Here is a 19,529-nt window from a genome sequence, read left to right as displayed (position 1 = left end):
GGGCAGGTGCCGAACTGGCAGAACCGTGAGCCCTGGTGAGGGTCTGGACCCTATCCCATGAGGAACAGGGAACCATGGATGGGCAGGGTGACATGATCACGTAAACCGTGCATAGAGAATGAGATAACACGGGCAGAGCTGGGGGGGGGGGTGACTTCACCTGGGACGGGGTGCAGGGGACAGAGATCAGTGGGTGGATTGAAGAGATGATTAGCAGGGCACTTTTGATAGAGGACAGAGTAGAGGAAGAAAGCTAGGGGGTGGAGAAGTCACAGACACTTGAGCAGCTGTTGGACCTGTTGTCTTTCACTGGAGTGAGGAACACTGGGGACCCAGGGGTGGGGTGTCGAGGAAAGAGAAGTCCATTTGGTAAGTGTTGAGTCAGGGGTGCCCATCGATGTTCAAAAAAGGATAAGAGTTCCAGCTGCCAGACAAATAAGTCACGGGGGGCCATGTGCAGCATGGGGACTAGAGTTAACATTGTATTGTACATTTGAAAGTTGCTGAGAGTAGACCATAAAAGTTCTCATCACAAGAAAAGAAATTGCAATTATGTATGATAATGAATGTTAACTTGTGGTAATCATTTCACAATATATACATTATCAAATTATTATATTGTATATATGCGATATATACACCTATATGTATTACATATATATACCTAAAACTAGTACAATGTTATCTGTCACTTATATCTCAATAAAAATATGTATGGAAAAAAGGGAAAGAGAAGTGAGAAGTTGGATTTCAGGGCACAGCATCTGAGATGGAGACAGGAATTTGGGGGCCATCAACCTCAGATACAAGAGATGAGATGGGAACAGGTGTAAGGAGCCTTCAGCACCACCCCCTCGTGCAGAGCCTCCCTCCACGGCCTCCTCACACACAGCAGGTGTTCTGTCAGTGAGGAGGAATTCACACATGTGCTGAAGAAGGAAGAGTAAGCAGAGGACTTGGAGCACCACTGTAGGGCCTGGGAGCCCCAGGGAAGAGCAACAGGCCATGAAAAGTGACATCATGATAGGTTACAGTCAACCTGAGTCTGAGCAGAACTAAGACTCAATGGGACTGTCTGAGGGGGACACGTCTGAGAGCTGAGCAGGTGTGCCCTGAGGACCCTGACATGCTGAGGGTGGGAAGACACTGCCGGGGCAAAAGCTATTTAACAGGAGGAGCATGTGAAACCAGCTTTGTAAAAGGTGAAGCAAGTCTTGTCATTCTCTAGAAGAACACAACAAATCCGCAGCGTCTCATCAGGATAGAAACCAAAAACTAAGGGCACTTTTTAAAGAAAAGGCACTTAAGAAAATGCACCCAGGGTCCCTAGTTAGGTCACTGCAGTGTGCAGTGCCCTGGACAATTACAAGGGCCTTCCCTTATTGCTTTAATTCCTGCAGGAGTGTGTGTGTGTGTGTGTGTGTGTGTGTGTGTGTGTGTGTAGGGGCAGGTGAGGGTGGGGTTATGGGCCTTACACTGTCAATGGTGTGACCTCTCATAGATCTGACAATCCAGGGAAATCTGTATTTAAATCACTGTCTGGTCCCTGGTCTGTCATTACTGATACTCGCTATTGATCATCCCTCCCCCAACCTCCCCTGCCCTACTGGAGCCCACTGGCTGTTACATCCGGCTTCTCTAGGGAAGAAGACAGCCCCCTTCCAGTTCTCTCTGAGCCTTTTGACTTCTCCAGGCCTTGTCTTCATGCCCGGGACCATCCAGATGACAGCCAAGGACATTCTGTACAGGCTGCAGGTGTCTAAGGCCAAGGCCATCGTGGCTGGGGAAGAAGTGGCCCAGGCAGTGGACACCGTGGCACCCGACTGCCCTTCTCTGAAGACGAAGCTCCTGGTGTCTGAGAGAAGTCGGGATGGCTGGCTGGACTTCAGGACACTACTGCAGTGAGCATCTGCCCTGCCCTGGGCTTCCACCGCAGGGGGCGGCCAGGCACGCCGTGCAGCGGCTTGGTTTGGGGGTCCGAGGTGTAGAGTGGGGTGGGGACAGGGATGCAGGGAGGAGGAAAGAAATAGCAGCAGTCACTGCAGGGGCAAGTGGGACCTTCTGGGACACAGAGTGCTGCTCTGGGTGGTCTGCTGAAGGACTGACAGCCCCACCCATCAGCTCCCACTGGTAGAGCATTTCCAGGGCGGGGGCTTCATTGACCCCACACTTCTGGGCCACACACATACAGGGTAGGCTCAGAGCTCCACCCCTTGGGGGCAACAGAGAAGCCCCGGGGCTCTCAGAACCACCCGTTATCCACTGGAAACAACGCTCGGGTGGAAACGCACCCAGAGCTGTCCAACGCATGGGTCAGGGGAAGGCCAAGGGCAGTAACACACGGGAGGAAGAGATGGTTGATGGTCTGGGTCTAGGCTCCTCTTTCCCTCCGGTGTCCCTGAGCCAGGTTGCCTGGGTCCATGGCTCACCGGCTGGAGGAATGCGTTTCCTGTCACATGACTGACACCCCTCCATGGGAGAGACATTCCCTAGTAAACCTCCAGGGGGACGTAAGCTGCTTCTTTCTAATGGCACGGTGTTTTAAAATAACCGTCAGAGGAACAGACAACAGGAGACGCTTGAGAGACTTGAGATCTAGACACTGGAGGAGGTATCTGAGAGACGAATTGAGCACCCCCTCTTCACCTGCTGTCATGCTACGGACCCCAACAAGTAGATGAGCATTTACTGTGTTCTCGCTAAGCAAGTAGCTCGTTTCCCTTGTGTCCCAGTTAACTGGGAGACAGGTATCATTGATTCCATGCTACAGATGTGGAAAGTGAGACCCAGAGGAGTTAGATAAGTAGTCCAAAGTTACATGGGTAACAAAGTATCAAACCTCAGTGGCTTTCAAGCCCAAGTCTGACCCACTCAGACTCTCATGGTATGAACCACTGATAACCTTCCGTTCTGCAGTGGGTTGCAGACCTGCCCTCGGGGTCGGAGGGATGGGCCACCACCAGGACATCTGGTGTGGGCCGACCTGAGGACGTGACGCGCTCTCTCTGTCAGGGGAGCATCTACCACTCATCACTGTGTGGAGACAGGAAGCCAAGAAGCAGCTGCCATCTACTTCACCAGCGGGAGCACTGGCCTCCCCAAGATGGCAGAACACTCCCACGCAAGCCTGGGCCTCAAGGCCAAGATGGATGCGGGGTGAGGAGACCTGCTTCCCCTGGGGCGGGCTGCCACCTGGTGCTTCTGAGGAAGACAGCTGGGGAGGGGCGGGGGGTACAGCTGAGCATGCTGGCTATTCCACAACCCTCCACGTGACACTTCTGGTTCAGATCATGTGAATTCTCCAAACCTCCTCCGGGTTCTGAGCTCCGTGTCTGCTGTTTGAATGATCAGCACAAAGTTTATACGCATTGTCCCTCAGACGACCCACACCTTGTGCCTTGAGGGGCTGGTAATTTGCTTTGACACTGCCCACATCCCAAAAGGGGGCTTTTGTCAGCAGCAAATTACTTGTCGAACTCATTGAAGTGGAAGCTGTAATTGGATTAATTGGGTGGAATGAGATATCTGATATCAAAATTCAGATGTTCCTTCCAGTCTACGTCAACCCCACCAGTGGGGTTAGAAAACACTGTGCCAAGGTCGTCATGCAGTTATATCAGGAGAGCACCAGGGTCTTTTGCAGTAGACCCTGCTTACATGTTCAATTTATTATTAGAACTGGAAAAATAGTTTAATGCCTAAAAACCTCAAAATTTTAAATGTTCCACCTATGAGTCTGTGGTAACCATTTAACAAAAGTTATTTCATAGAAGAGCTATAGTAAAATACAGTTTCTAAAATATGGAAGATAAGTCACTTAAATGTAACTAAGATATTAACTCTCACTCCCACCCCCCAGCTTTGTTCCTGAGTGACTGTGACCTAATTTCCTCACAGCATCGATCATATAAATCATCTTCAGGAAGGGACACATACTGTGGTGATTCTCAGCCACAAGGAAGCTCTTCCTGTCCAGCCTACATCATTCTTGCTTGAAGACAGGCCTACTGCCTTTTGTTCTGACCCAGAAAAAGAAAGCAAATAGCATAGGCAGTTTGTGATGCTTCAGGAAAAGAGAACCAAAGGTCTACTCAGCTGAACTTAGCAAGGCGACTTATTAGAATAATCACTTAAATGTCTTTTGTGAGTAAACATACTAAACAGTTCCTGGGTGGTCACCACATGTCAAAACTGTACCACGGTCTGGAGATGAAAGGAGAACGAGGCCCAGTTACCTGTGAGGTCAGGCCAGCGGGGTCACGCCTCCCGAGCACTCTCCCCTTCTTGAACCGGCGGTGCAGGCAGAACAACTCTCCTTCCCTGCCAGCTCATACTTACACACGGCCCTACAAAGTATACCAGCACACTCAGGTACACACACGTGTGCACATGCATGCACACTCGTGCTCCGTTCACCCCAGTGTGCACTGACGTGTGTGTACGTGTTTCCTCTCTCTTCTCAGCTCATGGACAGGCCTGCAAGCCTCAGACCTAATATGGACCATATCAGACACAGGTTGGATAATGAACATCTTGAGCTCATTTCTGGAACCCTGGACATTAGGAGCATGTGTATTTATCCACCTCTTGCCAAAGTTTGACCCACTGGTCATTATAAAGGTAAAAGAGATCATCACACATCAGATGGTCAGAGTCGGGCCAGGGTTTGCACACTCCAATGTATTGCAGTTTCTTTCAATTCACCTAATTTTGACAAATCCCTGCCTAATGGATAGACATCGTTCAGTAAGCAAGATGGAAATGGTCCCTGGCCTCATAGAGCTCATGGTTCAGGAAAAGAGATACACCCCATATACAGATGGAAAGAATATGTTCAGGAGACAGGCACCATGGGTCATTGGTTCATTCAACACATATTTACTGGACTCTTCTCTGGTGCTGAGTATCAGGTAGGTGGTGGTGAACCAAGCATGGGGAGGGATGGACTGATGGAGAGGATGGCGTGTTCGTGCGTGTGTGTTATTTTCTTTTATTTGAAGTATAGCACAGACAAAAGGTAAGGTGCACAGAGTACAATTATTTTAGGTGTAGAGCTTGCAAATAACTTATCTGTGCTGGACACTGCTAGCCAGCTGGGCTGCTGTAACAGAATACCATGGATTGGGAGGCTTAGACAAGGGCCATCTCTTTCTCACGGGACTGGCAGCCGGGAGTCTGAGATCAGGGTGCCATTCTCTTTCTGGTTTACAGACAACTGCCTTCTTGCTGTGTCCTCACAGGGTGAGAGAGTGAGCTCTCATGTCTCTTCTTCTTTAAGGGCACTAATTCCATCATAGGGGCCTCATCCTCATGACCTGACCTGAACCAAATTATCTCCCAAAGGCCCCACCTTCAAATACCATCCCGTGGGGGTGAAGGCTTCAACATGCACTGGGGGGACACAGCATTCCATCTGTAACAGACACCCATGTAACCACCACCTTTGCAAGACCTAAGACATCCTCATGGCTGCAGAAATTCTCATGCTGCCTCATGCTGTCGTCCACACTCTACTTGTCCATCACTCTTTGACCACCATCACCATACATTAATGTTGCCTCTGTGTGATCTTCATGTAAGTGGAATCATCCACTATGTAATCTTTTGTGTCTGGCTCCTTTCGCTCAACACATTTTCTGTGCATACTCTCCACACTCCTGCACATATGAGAAGTTTGTTACTTTCAACTGTTGCATAGTACTCCATTCTGCATATCAATCATAATGTCTTTTTCTATCTTATTGTTGATGGACATGAGGGCAATTGCCAGTTTGGATCTATTATCTATGAGGAGTTTTGAAGAATAAATAAGAGTTTTTTCTGTGGAACCTGATAGAGCAGCCATTAAATAAAATCTGCAAACAGCCTGGCCCAGGAGCAACAAAGCAGTGGGAGTGTCTCATTTGGCTTGCACAGGGACACCGATGTTGGACTCCAGTTGTGACGAGGAGTTGGGCCATTGACATCTGGGGCCTCCAGATCTCTGTAGGAGTGAAGGGCCCACCCAAACTTCTGCTTGGTCTAGATTATCTCAGGAGATTCTCGTCAAATGACTCTGTCATTCTCTGATTTTAAAAAAGTCTTACTCTGTCTCCTTCCAAAAACAATTTCATGTGGCTTCTGTTAAGTGTCACTAATAGAAAGGAAAAAAAAACCCACAGGAAAACAGTTACAAAATTATAAAACCTATTAGGAATATAGGTTGGCTTTGTGGGGTGAAGAGACCAACGAGAGTAAGGAGAAGTACAGCAAATAAGTAGGTAATTGCACAATGAGCTTCCTATAAGGCAAAGCAATAAAGGAAATGAGATCATTTTCATAGCATTTACCAATTCATCAGTAGTACTTGGAAGATGCCCTGGCTTGTGTGGCTCCGTTGGTTAGAGGGTTATCCCATGCACCAAAGGGTCACAGGTTCGATTTCCAGCCAGGGAACACTCAGGCTACAGATTCAATCCCCAGTCAGAGTGCATATGATCCATGGTCGACGTGCAATGTTTCTCTCTGACATCAATGTTTCTCTCTTTCTCCGTCTCTTCCTCTCTCTCCCTCCCACTGTATCTGAACAAAAACAAAAAAAACAAAACAAAAAAAAGAGTACTTGGAGGAAACAATTGCATGATTTCCTAATAGTAATCATTTTTTCTAAACATTTTTGCCTAAGTTTTTCTAATAAATGTTGTACATAAATTTTGTACAAAGCAAAGCATGAGACAAAGTTAGTGTTACATAACAGTTAACAGTACCAGCTGCAAATGCTGGTTCCACTACCAGGCCAGTTACGTAACCCTCTGAGTCCCATTCTTCCCTTCTGTGAAGTGGGGTTGACAATAAAACTCCACGAGCTTGCTGTGAAATTTAAAAGGGACAGCGCAGGGTCTGGCAAGTGGCCAGTACTAGCTAAATTTTCATAGCACTTCTGAAATGTCTGTAAGGCACTTTTAACTGTTCAAGGCACTTTTCTACCTGGATTAATCTACTATAAAGCTGGTCCCAGGAGGTTAAGGGACTTAACCAAGACCACACAGTCAACTTGCAACAGTGGCTGGTCTCCTTCCCTTGGTGACTGGGGATTCACATAACCCTGAAGGTGCGTTTATGAGGACAAGTCATTAAATGGGCAGGAACAGGCAGCTCAACTTGACAAAAATGTCCCAAATTAATCCTGGACCTTTTCTCTATAATAATGGGTGGTCATTTCTCTGTTACTTTTGGCTTAAGGGAGCATGAGGATTGGGGCTCATTGGGCCTGAAATAGGCACAGCAAAGAAGCTGAGACTTAAATGCAGACCCTACAGTGCCATAGCCCGTGCTCGTAACCACTGTGCACACTGGGAAGTTCTGCACCTGACCTGGGGTCAGTGTCTCAGCCAGCTCTTTCCTCCAGGTGCTGTCCAGCTACCCAATCACCAACCTGGTAGGAGCACCCATCGTTTACCGAATGTTGGTACAACAGGACCTTTCCAGGTGATGAGCCTTGGGGGTGGTGAGAACCTCTGGATCTGTTGGCCCATCCTCTTGCCTCCCCTACTTCCACACATGCTCATTATTGACCCTCTGAGCATGGTGGCCCCATGCCAACAAGCTCATCTTCAGAGCACCCAGAATCCAGCCCCAGAGTTTGGTTTAGGGAGGCTAAGGGAAACACTTACCTCTCTTTTCTTCTTCAGTTACAAGTTCCCACATCTCCAGAACTGCTTCAGTAGCGGGGAGACGCTCCTCCCAGACACGCTGGAGAACTGGAAGTCTCAGACAGGACTGGACATCCGAGAGTTCTACGGCCAGACAGAAACGGTACCTGCTCCTGGGGAGCCACAGCGGGTCAGCCTGGTGGGCTTTCTTATTCTTCAATAGTAAAAGATGCGCCACCATTTATCATGTGTTTATTCCATAAACATTTATTGTGCACCTTCTGTGGGCTAGGTTCTGAAAATTCAGCGGAGAATAAAACAGCAAACTCCTGTTCTCAGGGAGATGGCATTTTCACGGGGGGAGAGGGGGGAGTAGACTAATGAACGTGACGTGGAAGGCAGTGAGCAGTTCTGCGGAGGGAAATGAAGCTGGGTGAAGTGGGGTGAGGGGGGAGGCCTCTTTGTCAGCAGTGGTGGTCAGGAGAGTCCTCCGAAGTGGGGTAACCTGTTAGCAGAGACCCAGGTGTGTCAGATGTACCAGGCACTATGCTAAGCTGCTCAGATTGGAGTGAGGGTCAGGGGAAGAGCCCAGTAAGCACCCCCCCCCCCGCCCCCGCACCTGCTGACATATCTCCTCGGAGCACTGCAGCCCTTGAGCACGATGTGGATTCCGTGCACTGCTCATCCAAACAGTCTGGGGGCACTTCCGCACCTTCTATCCCCAGTGCCTCTCACTCATGACTCAGCACTTCTCTCCTCCCCCGGCACCCTTGGACCCCACGTCCTTCTATGGCTCACGGGCCCTGGCAGGACTCCTGAGAGGGCTTGTGGCCGTGCTGTGACATGGAAGAGGTTTGCCAGTGTGGGGGGACAAGGCGGGCATGGCAGGGTCCAGCCTTCCAGAGGGAGCCTCGTTCAGCACACGCTCCTCTGGGCGCCAGCATCTCCGTAGGAGACTTTATTCCAGGACTCGGCAAGGCTGGCCTCTTACCGAGGTGGTTTACCCCATACTGTCTTAAAGGACTTTCGGTGTCCGTGGTCTCTTGGGAAAGTATGACTTCTCTTTAAAAGATTATAACGTGGTTGTTAGCTCCTTTCTCCTAGGGAGTAGTCAATCAGATTGCTTCCCAAACAATGTCCCGGGAAGGGGAGAGCCAGGGAAGGGGGGAGGGAGCCCCCTACCGGATTGTCAGACGTGCTCTGCTGAATGTTTTCTGTGACTGACTGCTCTCCTGAAGTTTGCCCCTCTGTCTACTTACTGCTTCCACAGGGAATCACTTGCAGAGTTTCCAAGACAATGAAAGTGAAACCTGGTCGCATGGGGACCGCGACTCCTCACTACGACGTGCAGGTTTGTCAGGTGCATGCGGGAGTGGGGGAAGACACGCCTTTCTCAGGAACTGATTTACTACATTCTTCATGAAGGAAAAATAATGAAAAGCAAAGGTATTAAAATAACATGAAGAAGGAGGAAGGAAGGAAAGAAAAGGGAAAGTTTTATATTCTTATCATGCAGAAAAACACTTTGAATAGCCAGCAAATTAGCTTGCTAGTTATATAAATATACACATTCTTAAAATAAAAATAGGGGTGCATCTTGACATATAATTTTGCTACTTTCTTTGTGAAAAGTCTTGGGTGACCATCGTCCCAGGCCAACAACACTGACCCCCAGCAGGACTTGTAACGGCCGCAGTGGCTGACCCCGCGGTGCCCCCGCTCTCCACAGCTTTGTCGGGCAATGACGGTGTCTAAAGTGTTCCCTGGTGAAACACCACAATAAATGTGTTGTAGCTAAAAGTTTGCTCCCTTTCTCTATTATTTATGTGGGCTAAAGTCCAAGCAGTGGACTCTGTGTGTACCCGTGGTCCTGTGCACAGACGTACAGACCCGGAGTACAACAGCTCTGTTGAGTGGCCTGTGTGGTCACCTGCTCCCCCTGTGGCACCATGCATGGAGCTCTCTTCTTAGTATCCTGTTTCATTCTGATAACAGTCCTGTGAAATGAGCGGTTAGTACCTTTGTTTTAGAGATGAAGTCACTGAGACTTAGAGCTTAAGTAGCTCAAAGACACGAGTAAGGTACAGAGTCATGATTTGAGTGTGGATCTGTCTGATGTCCAAGTCCATGGACCTCAGACAACGGGAGGCTGCTGTATTTCCTGAGCTCCTAAAGCCAGATGCTTCCCAAGCTCATCTGGTCCAGTCTCAACCCCAGGCTGCACCTGGCCCATTCCAGGAAGAAGGAGCAGAGATCTGGGTTTCAAACTCTTGGCTTCCCTTGGCTTCTGGTGCTTGTTTTCAGTTACCACTAGAGCAGGAGGGTGTCCACCCGGCCAGCTCAGCTCTTCCGTGCCGCTGTTCACATCTCCTGTTATGCAGATCCTTCTTCCTACTGCTTCTTCCTCCAGGTTGTAGATGACAAGGGCCACGTCCTGCCCCCTGGTGCAGAAGGAGACTTGGGCATCAGGATCAAACCCATCAGGCCCATAGGCATGTTCTCTGGCTATGTGGTAAGGGATGTGTGCTCCTCCATCTCTGCCCCCTGGTGGGTACAGGGGCTGTGGGAGGGAGGAGGGAGGGCCCAACATTGTGAATGTCCCAAGAGGCATTGGCAAGGAGTATCCAGTGTCTGAGAATAGGTGCTTTGCCAAGATAAAAGACTGGCCATTCTCCCGTGCCATCCTTAGCCTACCACTAAGATCTCATCTGAAGAATTACCTTTATTTGAATACCCCTTTCCACCCACAAGAACTATTTCATGGCAGAAAGTTCATTGCCCCTGAACTACACGGCAGGGTTCTCCCAAGGGCAGCCTGCAGCCACGTCTCGTCTCCGTGCTCCGTGCCACTGGCGCTCGTCACCACCTGGCACACATCACGCTGAGCCTCACCGTGTAGTTGCAGGCCACCCCGTCTTCAGCCCTGGAATGTTAGAAACAGGGGTCCTTGGGTCCAACCGCCTCACTTCGGAGGTGAGGATGGTGACACCAGAGATCACAAGACTCATGCAAGCCCACCACTGCTGAAAAGTGGGAAAGAAGATCTCACATATTTAATCAAAGAATAAATTCAGTAATAACAGTTGCTGCCATTTGTTGTACGCTTACCACGTGCTATGCGTAGTCCCAAAGCACTTCATATACATTAAACTCATATCCTCCCAATGACCTTATTGGAGCCAAATTGCTTGAGTTCAAACCTTCCTCCACTATATACTGTGTGAGCAAGCAACTGGTCTGTCATGCCTCGATTTCCTAACCTGCGAAATGTGTGTTCTAATATCTCATAGCATTACTGTGACATGAAAAGGCATCAGTATTTGTGAAACAGTTAGGACAGCGCTATGTAAGAGTGTGAGAGAAGAGAACTGCTGGAGATTCATCACTCCCATTACACAGATGAGGAAAACTGAGCCTCAGAGAGGAGGATACAGCCCCACCACGCACTTCCCTGGGTATTTCCTGGGAGCAGTCCCGCTCCGTTCCACACGCCCCTGAGGTGGCTGAGGCAAGGGGTTCTCCCGGTTTGACAGTCCAGCAAACAGACTGGCCCCAAGCCCACAGAGACAGTGCCAGCAGGAGCTGCACGGTGACCAGGGGAAAGTGCAGGTGGGGTCAGGAGGTTTGACTTCAGGTCTCCTCTCTGTCGTCTGTAATGGCTGTTTGGCTTTGGACTCGCCTTTTGATCTCTCTGATCATCAATACCCATATTTTCCAAGTAAAGAAGCTAGCCTATGAACTCCACGCCACCTTCGAGCCCAGGGACTGAAGGTCCAATCCGGAGCCCACACTTCTACACCGGAGCCAGACACAAAGATGCACTAACGAGGGTGCACTCACTGTTCACGAGCAAGTGCCTCCGCTGAACAGAGGGGTCCAGCCATTGTAGACATATGCACATTGGTGGGACCCTGGGGGCTTGCTGGTAGATTTCAAAAGCTTTCAAATGTCTCCTAAACCTTGCTGCTCTTAAATGGGGTCATGAGATGGAGCAGGAATTAGTTAGGCTGACCATTGACAGGGAGACGGAATCAGTGGGGGAAATGTCGGAGGGCATGGTGAATGAGTACATTGATGTTATCCCTTAGACTGGACCCAGGGGGTGGGGAGAAGCCCTGAGGAGTACCTGAAGCAAAGGGGTTGCTCCAGCTCACCGGGGCCTGGGGTTGGCAGGTGCAGGGCAAGCCCACCATGGGTAGTTGTTCTAGCTGTAAATGCACAGCCATCACGTCTATCCCTGGCAGCCCTGGGACAGAGGATCTAGGCTTTGTGGGTACGATGACCATCTTTCTGTGGTCACCAGGACAATCTTGAGAAGACAGCAGCCAGCATTCGAGGGGATTTTTGGCTCACGGGAGACCGGGCCATCAAGGATCAAGACGGATATTTCCAGTTCATAGGGCGGGCAGATGAAATCATTAACTCCAGCGGGTGAGCTTGGGTTCTGGACTGGAAAGGGTCACCTGGATTTTTATTCTGACTGATTCCAGACTTGGGGGCTGGCCTAGAGACTATGTCCAGTGTTCTCTGAAGGGTAGGTTCTTCTCCAGGTACCGGATCGGACCCGCAGAGGTGGAGAACGCACTGATGGAGCACCCCGCTGTGGTGGAGACCGCTGTTATCAGCAGCCCAGACCCCATCCGAGGAGAGGTGATGGGGGAGCAGCAAGCTGGGGGCGTGCAGGTTTGGGAAACAAGGGCACATTGTATGATGGTTAAGAGATGTACTCTGGTGCTGGACATCCTGGGTCCACATCTTGGCCCTATTGCTTACTTACTAGCTGTGAGAACTTGGGCAAGTTACTTAGCCTCTCTGAGCCTCAGTTTCCTATCTGTGAGATGAGGGGTGGTTTGATGATGAAATGTGTTAATATTTGGAACATGCTTGGAATAAGATCTGGCACATAGCAAGCACCTCACAAGGTCTACTATTATTGGCACTTGAATCAGAATCTGATCCCTGACTAGAAGAACAGAGGAGGGATTTGAGCCAAGAAATAGAGCCCCTGAGCCATGGGGTTTGCAATGAGAATACAGGGAAGATGAAAGACACAATAATGCCAGGGTTGTAGAAAAAGATCCAGATGGAGTCTAACGGAGCTCAGTGTGTGTGGGGAAAGGTAAGGCGCAGAGTTTGGGTCAATGTTCATGCACAGTTCTGCAGGGTGCAAGTTGACAGTAGCATATCTCTGGCAGGTATGGGACGTATCACCACAGAAATCATAGGAACCACTAGGGAAATGGAGCCCAAAGAGGATCCTCTACTGAGAAACTCTGTGTGCCAAGCACAGAACTAAGCCAGGCGGTATACAATTTCATTTTATTTCCCATGAATTAAGTATGACCACTGGCTCTCCATTTTATAGACGTACAAACTGCAGTTTGGAGAGGCTAAGCAGATGGTTCAGGTTTATGGTCCTGTCTTTATTTTCTTCTCGTCACCTGTATCCAGTTCCTCACTGCCATTCTCTATTGTCCCTGGGATAGGAGGTGAGCCAGGTCTCACTCTACAGTCCTACCTGCCCATCCAATAAGCCATGTGAGAGGCGACTGGACTCGTGGCCATTATTACCCCCTTTCTCCTTTTTCCCAGCCCCAAATATCTGCGAGGACACGAAGGTGGCGGCTGTGGTGGAAGTCTTCCCAGGAGATCAGGCTGTGCTCTGATCCCGTCTCTCTGGCCATCACCCTCGCTGCAGGTGGTGAAGGCATTTGTGGTCCTGGCGCCAGCGTTTCTGTCCCGTGACCCAGACCAGCTCACCAAGGAGCTGCAGCAGCATGTGAAGTCGGTGACGGCGCCGTACAAGTACCCCAGGAAGGTGAGGGCTCTGGGCTCCCACCCTCGAGGCAGGACAGATGACGACCTCTCATATTTCCCTTCTCCGCCTGTGGACTAGGAGTCTGCTTTCAAAGTTCTGCCTGACTTTGACCAAGAAAGCTGAGAAAGACCATCCAGCCTCCACCACGGGTGCCTGAAAGTTGGCCTCAGCACTTAGCTCACTCTGAAAATCAGATGCGCCCATAAGAACAAGTTTCAGCCAATATCCTGCCTCTATTCCCACTCTCTGCACCAAGGTCTTGCCACATTACTCAGGATTCTCTGAGCTGCAAGTGACAGAAATCCAACTTGAAGTTCATTGCTCACGACTGAGAAGCCCAGGGGGTGAAGCCTCAGTCATGGCTGGTCACAGGCACACAAGTGACAGGGGCAGGGATGGCTCTTCCACCCCTGGACTGTCCCTTTTGTGTTGGTTTCCTTTCCTGATGTGCTCTCCCTTCGTGATGGACCCCAACAGCTCCAAACATACATTTTTAGCAGCTTTGCAAATCCTAGTAGAAAAAAGCATCCTTTTCCCCAAAGGCACCAGCAAGTCTTTAAGTTGATTCTTGTTGGGCCAATTCAAGTCATGTGTCCATTGTTAACCCAACCCCTGGAACCAGGGGATGAAACACTTTGATTGGCAGTTCTGGGTCCTGTGGCCACCCCTGGAGAGAGTGCAGGAAGATGGGAGGAAGGGGGAGGGCTGCCCTGCACCTGGAGGACTGAGTGGGGGGCCCCCAGGTAAATGGGAGGGCTGTTCACAGAAAAGGCAGACAGCACAGAATCTGTTATATCTGTTTTCACTCTGGGGCAGGGAATGAAGGTGTAAGGGTGGACACAGAAGGGGGACCCAGTTTTTGGAGCTGAGCGCAAGAGAGGAAAAGTTTTTATTTTATTTTCTTTGAGCCTGAGGTGGAAGGTGAGAGCAACCATACTAAGCCTGAAGTCCCTCCGATTCTTACGTAACCCAGATGCTCACCCACAGTTTGTCAGCCAGGCTAGGTGTCTGCGGAGCACTCTGCAAGGGAGACGAACATGTAAGAGGTTATTAGGGAGTTACTTGTGATGAGCACGGAAGGGAAGGCGGGGAGGGCGAGGGAGGGGAGGGGGAAGGAAGGGAAAGTCCCACTGTGATGTGATTCCTGGGGCCTCAGCCAGCCCCAAGGGGTGCTCTGAAGCTGGGACACCCTTTCAGAGTTTCCTGGGCGGCAGCAGGCAGGGGGCGCTGTCCCGCCCACGAGGTCCGGCCTCAGTGCAGGCTGCCCAGGGAAGGGGCGCTGCCCTGAGAGAGCTCCCTGAGCCTCCGCGCGCCCCAAAGGGGTCTGGCAGGGGGACAGCGAGCGCGCAGCAGAGTCCACCGCGCAGACTTGCGGCCTCAAACTGATAGGCAGTCTCGCCGTCTCCGGAAAGACTGCGCATTCACCTCCACCACTTACTGGGCAACCTCTCTGTGCCTCAGCTTTCTTATCTGCAAAGTGGGGTGGTGGTGTTACGCCTTCACAGGTTGTTAAAAAGAATGGTCAATATCTGTAACATACCTAATAAGAATTGAATAATATTTCAAAAAGAGACTAGAAACCCAATCACACCAAGCCTACTATGAGTGTTGAATTGTAACGAATGTCTCTGAGGATCTGGTGGAGAGGTCCTGTCACACAGTATGACAGCGTGTTATCACTCAATGGATGTGTCTCCCTGACAAGTCTCCCCTCTAGAGCGCCCTGGGCAGCAGGTTTCTCCCCCTCCTTCCTCCAGGACCACACCTTCCTGCTCCCCGCCCCTTGCTCTGCAGAGCGGCCTTCTTCTTAGCATCAAGGCTGATCTCCTCTTCGCTGTCCTGCTCTCTCCTGGGACAAAACAGTAAAGACTGTAGGTCCTTTTGCCTTTGTGAACAACTCACCTCTGCCCTTATACTTACACCTGTAGCCAGCCACAGGTATGAGTGAATAGGTATGGCTGTTGTTTGATAAATCTTTATTTAGAAAAATAGGAGAAGGGCTGGGTTCTGCCCACAGGCTATAGTTTGCCAAACCCCTGCTCTATCCCACTGTGATTTTAACAAATTCTTTCCTTCCCAAAGTTAATCTTGCCTCCTGGCAAGTCGGCTGCTGAAAGGATACTTTTTCATACCAGTATCCCTATTGTTGTCACTTTTCTTAAGCCCAGCACCATCTGACTTCTGGACCAATGCTCACAAGCTGAGCCATATAACCAGAAGCCTCGGGGAATCCCTTCATCGCCTGTCCCGTAGGACTGGGACTAGCAGAGAGGGAAGAGTACTCCGCCTCAGACACCCCTTCCCACAGTGAGAAAGGCGCACTGGAGAGGCTTTCGTTCTGCCAAGGACGCCGACAGGAGATGATGGAGATGACCATGCAAGCCGGCTCCCTCGCCCTTGGCCGTGCACTGCCTCTAGTCCAGATTCGTAGCCACCGCCAACACTTCGAAGCGTTGGCCCAGGCCGGGAACTTAGCCTGCGTGACCTCATTTTATCCTCACCACAATGCCCCAGAGTTGTCATTTTCCGGCTTACTCACTGGGAAAACTGAGTCTCAGCAAAGCCGAGTGACCTGCTCAGGGCCGGGCAGAGCAGAGACTGGCGCAGAGTCATGTTCAAGCTCAGGCGCCTGACCCGCGTCATGTCATCTCCCTGCATGCTGCTCTGTCCCAGAGTATGTCAGAGACCAGGTGGCCGACTTATGTCCTGTACTGGTCATGTTCTCCTTTTCCTCATCCCAGAGCACTTTCCGGACCTTCTTGTCGCACAGGGGCTGTCCTGGGGGCTCGCCTGGAGCCTCCAACCTCAGGAGCTCCCCTCACCCCACAGCAATTCCTCTAAAACACTCCACCCCCTTGTCCCCACAGATGGAGTTTGTCCTGGACCTGCCCAAAACGATCTCCGGGAAAGTCCTGCGGACGAAGCTTCGAGAAGAGGAGTGGAAGCGGTCAAGGCCAGCCAGGGCCCCGTGAGCCCGGCAGGGGCTTTTCCCCGGGGCCCTCCTGCTTCCCTTCACCTCTCTGCAGGCCGTCTGCCTCCCTCTGGAGACACGAGACTCTTCATAGCAAGACAGATTCTTTCCTTCCCAAAGTGAATCGTCTTTTCCTGGTTGTTATTTCCAAATCTTCCATGTTAGACGCTGAAGGAAGAAAGGGAGGGCGGGAGTGGGGCAAGCAAAGGAGAGGGAACAGAAAATGAGAGGGAGAAAGATTAAAGCAGCAACTCAGAAGGAGAAATGGAGGGAGGGAAGGAAGTTGGAATGGGGAAAAGGAAGAAAGAGTTAGAGGGAGAGAAAGTAGAGAAAGTAGGAGGAAGAGAGGGAGGGAGAAGGAGAAAGAGATGGACGAAAGTAGAAAGTGATAAAGAAGAATGATGGAAGACAGGAGGATAAGAGAGAAGGAGTAGAGGGAACATTGTTACTCTTACAGATGGACAAATGAACAGGAACCAGACTAAGCAGGAAACTAGATGTTAGGAAGGAGGGGCCGATGAGGAGAAAAGGGGGGAAGATCTGTAATACTTTCAACAATAAAAAATCAAGAAAGAAAATGACAGTGGAAACTCATCATCCACAGCCATGGAACACTGTTTGAGAAGAAATCTGTTCAAAAACTGAATAATTTTTCTGGTTAGATATTACATAAATTGAATTAACTTGTTCCAGAACCCCAAAGTTTAACCTTTCTTATAAATATTACTTTTTAACCTTCCTTATATATAGTACTTGTCTAATGTATTGATTATTCTACAAATAAATACTTTAAAAACAAAAAGGACATAGAATGTAAAAGAAAATTTAACAAAAAGATGAAATGTATAGTAAAAATTAAAAATTTATGTGTACACCAGAACTTACCTTTAATGTTGAGAGCTATTGATGACTGAATATAAAGAAGAGTGTGGGATGGAGGGATGGCGGGATGGCGGGATGGCGGGATGGCGGGATGGCGGATGGAGGGATGGAGGGATGGCGGGATGGCGGGATGGCGGAATGGAGGGATGGAGGGATGGCGGGATGGAGGGATGGCGGGATGGTGGGATGGTGGGATGGAGGGATGGAGGGATGACGGGATGGAGGGATGGAGGGATGACGGGATGGCGGGATGGAGGGATGGCGGGATGGCGTGATGGAGGGATGGCGGGATGGAGGAATGGTGGGATGGAGGGATGGAGGGTTGGCGGGATGGAGGGATGGAGGGATGGAGGGATGGCGGGATGGAGGGATAGTGGGATGGAGGGATGGTGGGATGGAGGGATGGAGGGATGGAGGGATGATGGGATGGAGGGATGGAGGGATGGAGGGATAGTGGGATGGCGGGATGGAGGGATGGCGGGATGGAGGGATGGCGGGATGGAGGGATGGTGGGATGGAGGGATGGAGGGTTGGCGAGATGGAGGGATGGAGGGATGGAGGGATGGCGGGATGGAGGGATGGCGGGATGGAGGGTTGGCGGGATGGAGGGATGGAGGGATGGAGGGATGGCGGGATGGAGGGATGGAGGGATAGTGGGATGGAGGGATGGTGGGATGGAGGGATGGAGGGATGATGGGATGGAGGGATGGAGGGATAGTGGGATGGCGGGATGGAGGGATGGCGGGATGGAGGGATGGCGGGATGGAGGGATGGTGGGATGGAGGGATGGAGGGTTGGCGGGATGGAGGGATGATGGGATGGAGGAATGGAGGGATGGAGGGATAGTGGGATGGCGGGATGGAGGGATGGTGGGATGGAGGGATGGAGGGATGGTGGGATGGAGGGATGGAGGGATGGAGGGATGGAGGGATGGAGGGATGATGGGATGGCGGGGTGGAGGGATGGCGGGGTGGAGGGATGGCGGGGTGGAGGGATGGCGGGGTGGAGGGATGGAGGGATGGTGGGATGGCGGGATGGAGGGATGATGGTATGGAGGGATGGAGGGATGGAGGGGTGGCGGGGTGGAGGGATGGAGGGGTGGAGGGATGGAGGGGTGGAGGGATGGAGGGGTGGTGGGATGGAGGGATGGACGGATGGAGGGATGGACGGATGACGGGATGGACGGATGGCGGGATGGCGGGGTGGAGGGATGGCGGGGTGGAGGGATGGCGGGGTGGAGGGATGGCGGGGTGGAGGGATGGCGGGGTGGAGGGATGGCGGGGTGGAGGGATGGAGGGATGGTGGGATGGAGGGATGGAGGGATGGACGGATGGACGGATGGACGGATGGACGGATGATGGGATGGAGGGATGATGGGATGGCGGGGTGGAGGGATGGCGGGGTGGAGGGATGGCGGGGTGGAGGGATGGCGGGGTGGAGGGATGGCGGGGTGGAGGGATGGCGGGGTGGAGGGATGGCGGGGTGGAGGGATGGCGGGGTGGAGGGATGGCGGGATGGAGGGATGGCGGGATGGAGGGATGGAGGGATGGAGGGGTGGAGGGATGGAGGGGTGGAGGGATGATGGGATGGCGGGATGGAGGGATGGTGGGATGGAGGGATAGTGGGATGGTGGGATGGAGGGATGATGGGATGGAGGGATAGTGGGATGGTGGGATGGAGGGATGACGGGATGGAGGGATGACGGGATAGTGGGATGGTGGGATGGAGGGATGGAGGGATGACGGGATGGAGGGATGGAGGGTTGGAGGGATAGTGGGATGGTGGGATGGAGGGATGGAGTGATGATGGGATGGAGGGATGGAGGAATGGCGGGAAGGTGGGGAATGGAGGGATGGAGGGTTGGCGGGATGGCGGGATGGAGGGATGGTGGGATGGAGGGATGATGGGATGGCGGGATGGAGGGATGGCGGGACAGAGGGATGGTGGGATGGAGGGATGATGGGATGGAGGGATGGAGGGATAGTGGGATGGCGGGATGGAGGGATGGCGGGATGGAGGGATGGCGGGATAGAGGGATGGCGGGATGGCGGGATGGAGGGATGGCGGGACAGAGGGATGGAGGGATGATGGGATGGAGGAATGGAGGGATGATGGGATGGAGGGATGGAGGGATGGAGGGATAGTGGGATGGCGGGATGGAGGGATGGCGGGATGGAGGGATGGCGGGATAGAGGGATGGCGGGATGGCGGGATGGAGGGATGGCGG

At 51.5% G+C, this 19,529-nt stretch overlaps 1 protein-coding gene across 1 annotated transcript in view; it reads left to right on the top strand.

Annotated features, from left to right (window-relative positions):
* LOC118642390 (acyl-coenzyme A synthetase ACSM2B, mitochondrial-like) overlaps window positions 1–16,421 on the top strand; it is a 28,132-nt gene extending 11,711 nt beyond the window's left edge. Inside the window, exons 4-14 of the mRNA XM_036280127.1 lie at window positions 1,694–1,901; window positions 3,013–3,156; window positions 4,464–4,620; window positions 7,388–7,467; window positions 7,671–7,794; window positions 8,902–8,982; window positions 10,042–10,143; window positions 11,935–12,062; window positions 12,182–12,281; window positions 13,330–13,449; window positions 16,317–16,421. Of these exons, the coding sequence (XP_036136020.1) occupies window positions 1,694–1,901; window positions 3,013–3,156; window positions 4,464–4,620; window positions 7,388–7,467; window positions 7,671–7,794; window positions 8,902–8,982; window positions 10,042–10,143; window positions 11,935–12,062; window positions 12,182–12,281; window positions 13,330–13,449; window positions 16,317–16,421 (1,349 nt within the window). The remainder of the gene's footprint in view (window positions 1–1,693; window positions 1,902–3,012; window positions 3,157–4,463; window positions 4,621–7,387; window positions 7,468–7,670; window positions 7,795–8,901; window positions 8,983–10,041; window positions 10,144–11,934; window positions 12,063–12,181; window positions 12,282–13,329; window positions 13,450–16,316) is intronic.
* The last annotated feature ends 3,108 nt before the right edge of the window (window positions 16,422–19,529 follow it).

The sequence above is a fragment of the Molossus molossus genome, unplaced genomic scaffold, assembly GCF_014108415.1.
Source record: "Molossus molossus isolate mMolMol1 unplaced genomic scaffold, mMolMol1.p scaffold_m16_p_3, whole genome shotgun sequence".
Taxonomy (NCBI): Eukaryota; Metazoa; Chordata; class Mammalia; order Chiroptera; family Molossidae; genus Molossus; species Molossus molossus.
Note: the sequence above shows the minus strand (reverse complement) of the source record. Positions and strands in the feature narration are given on the sequence as shown.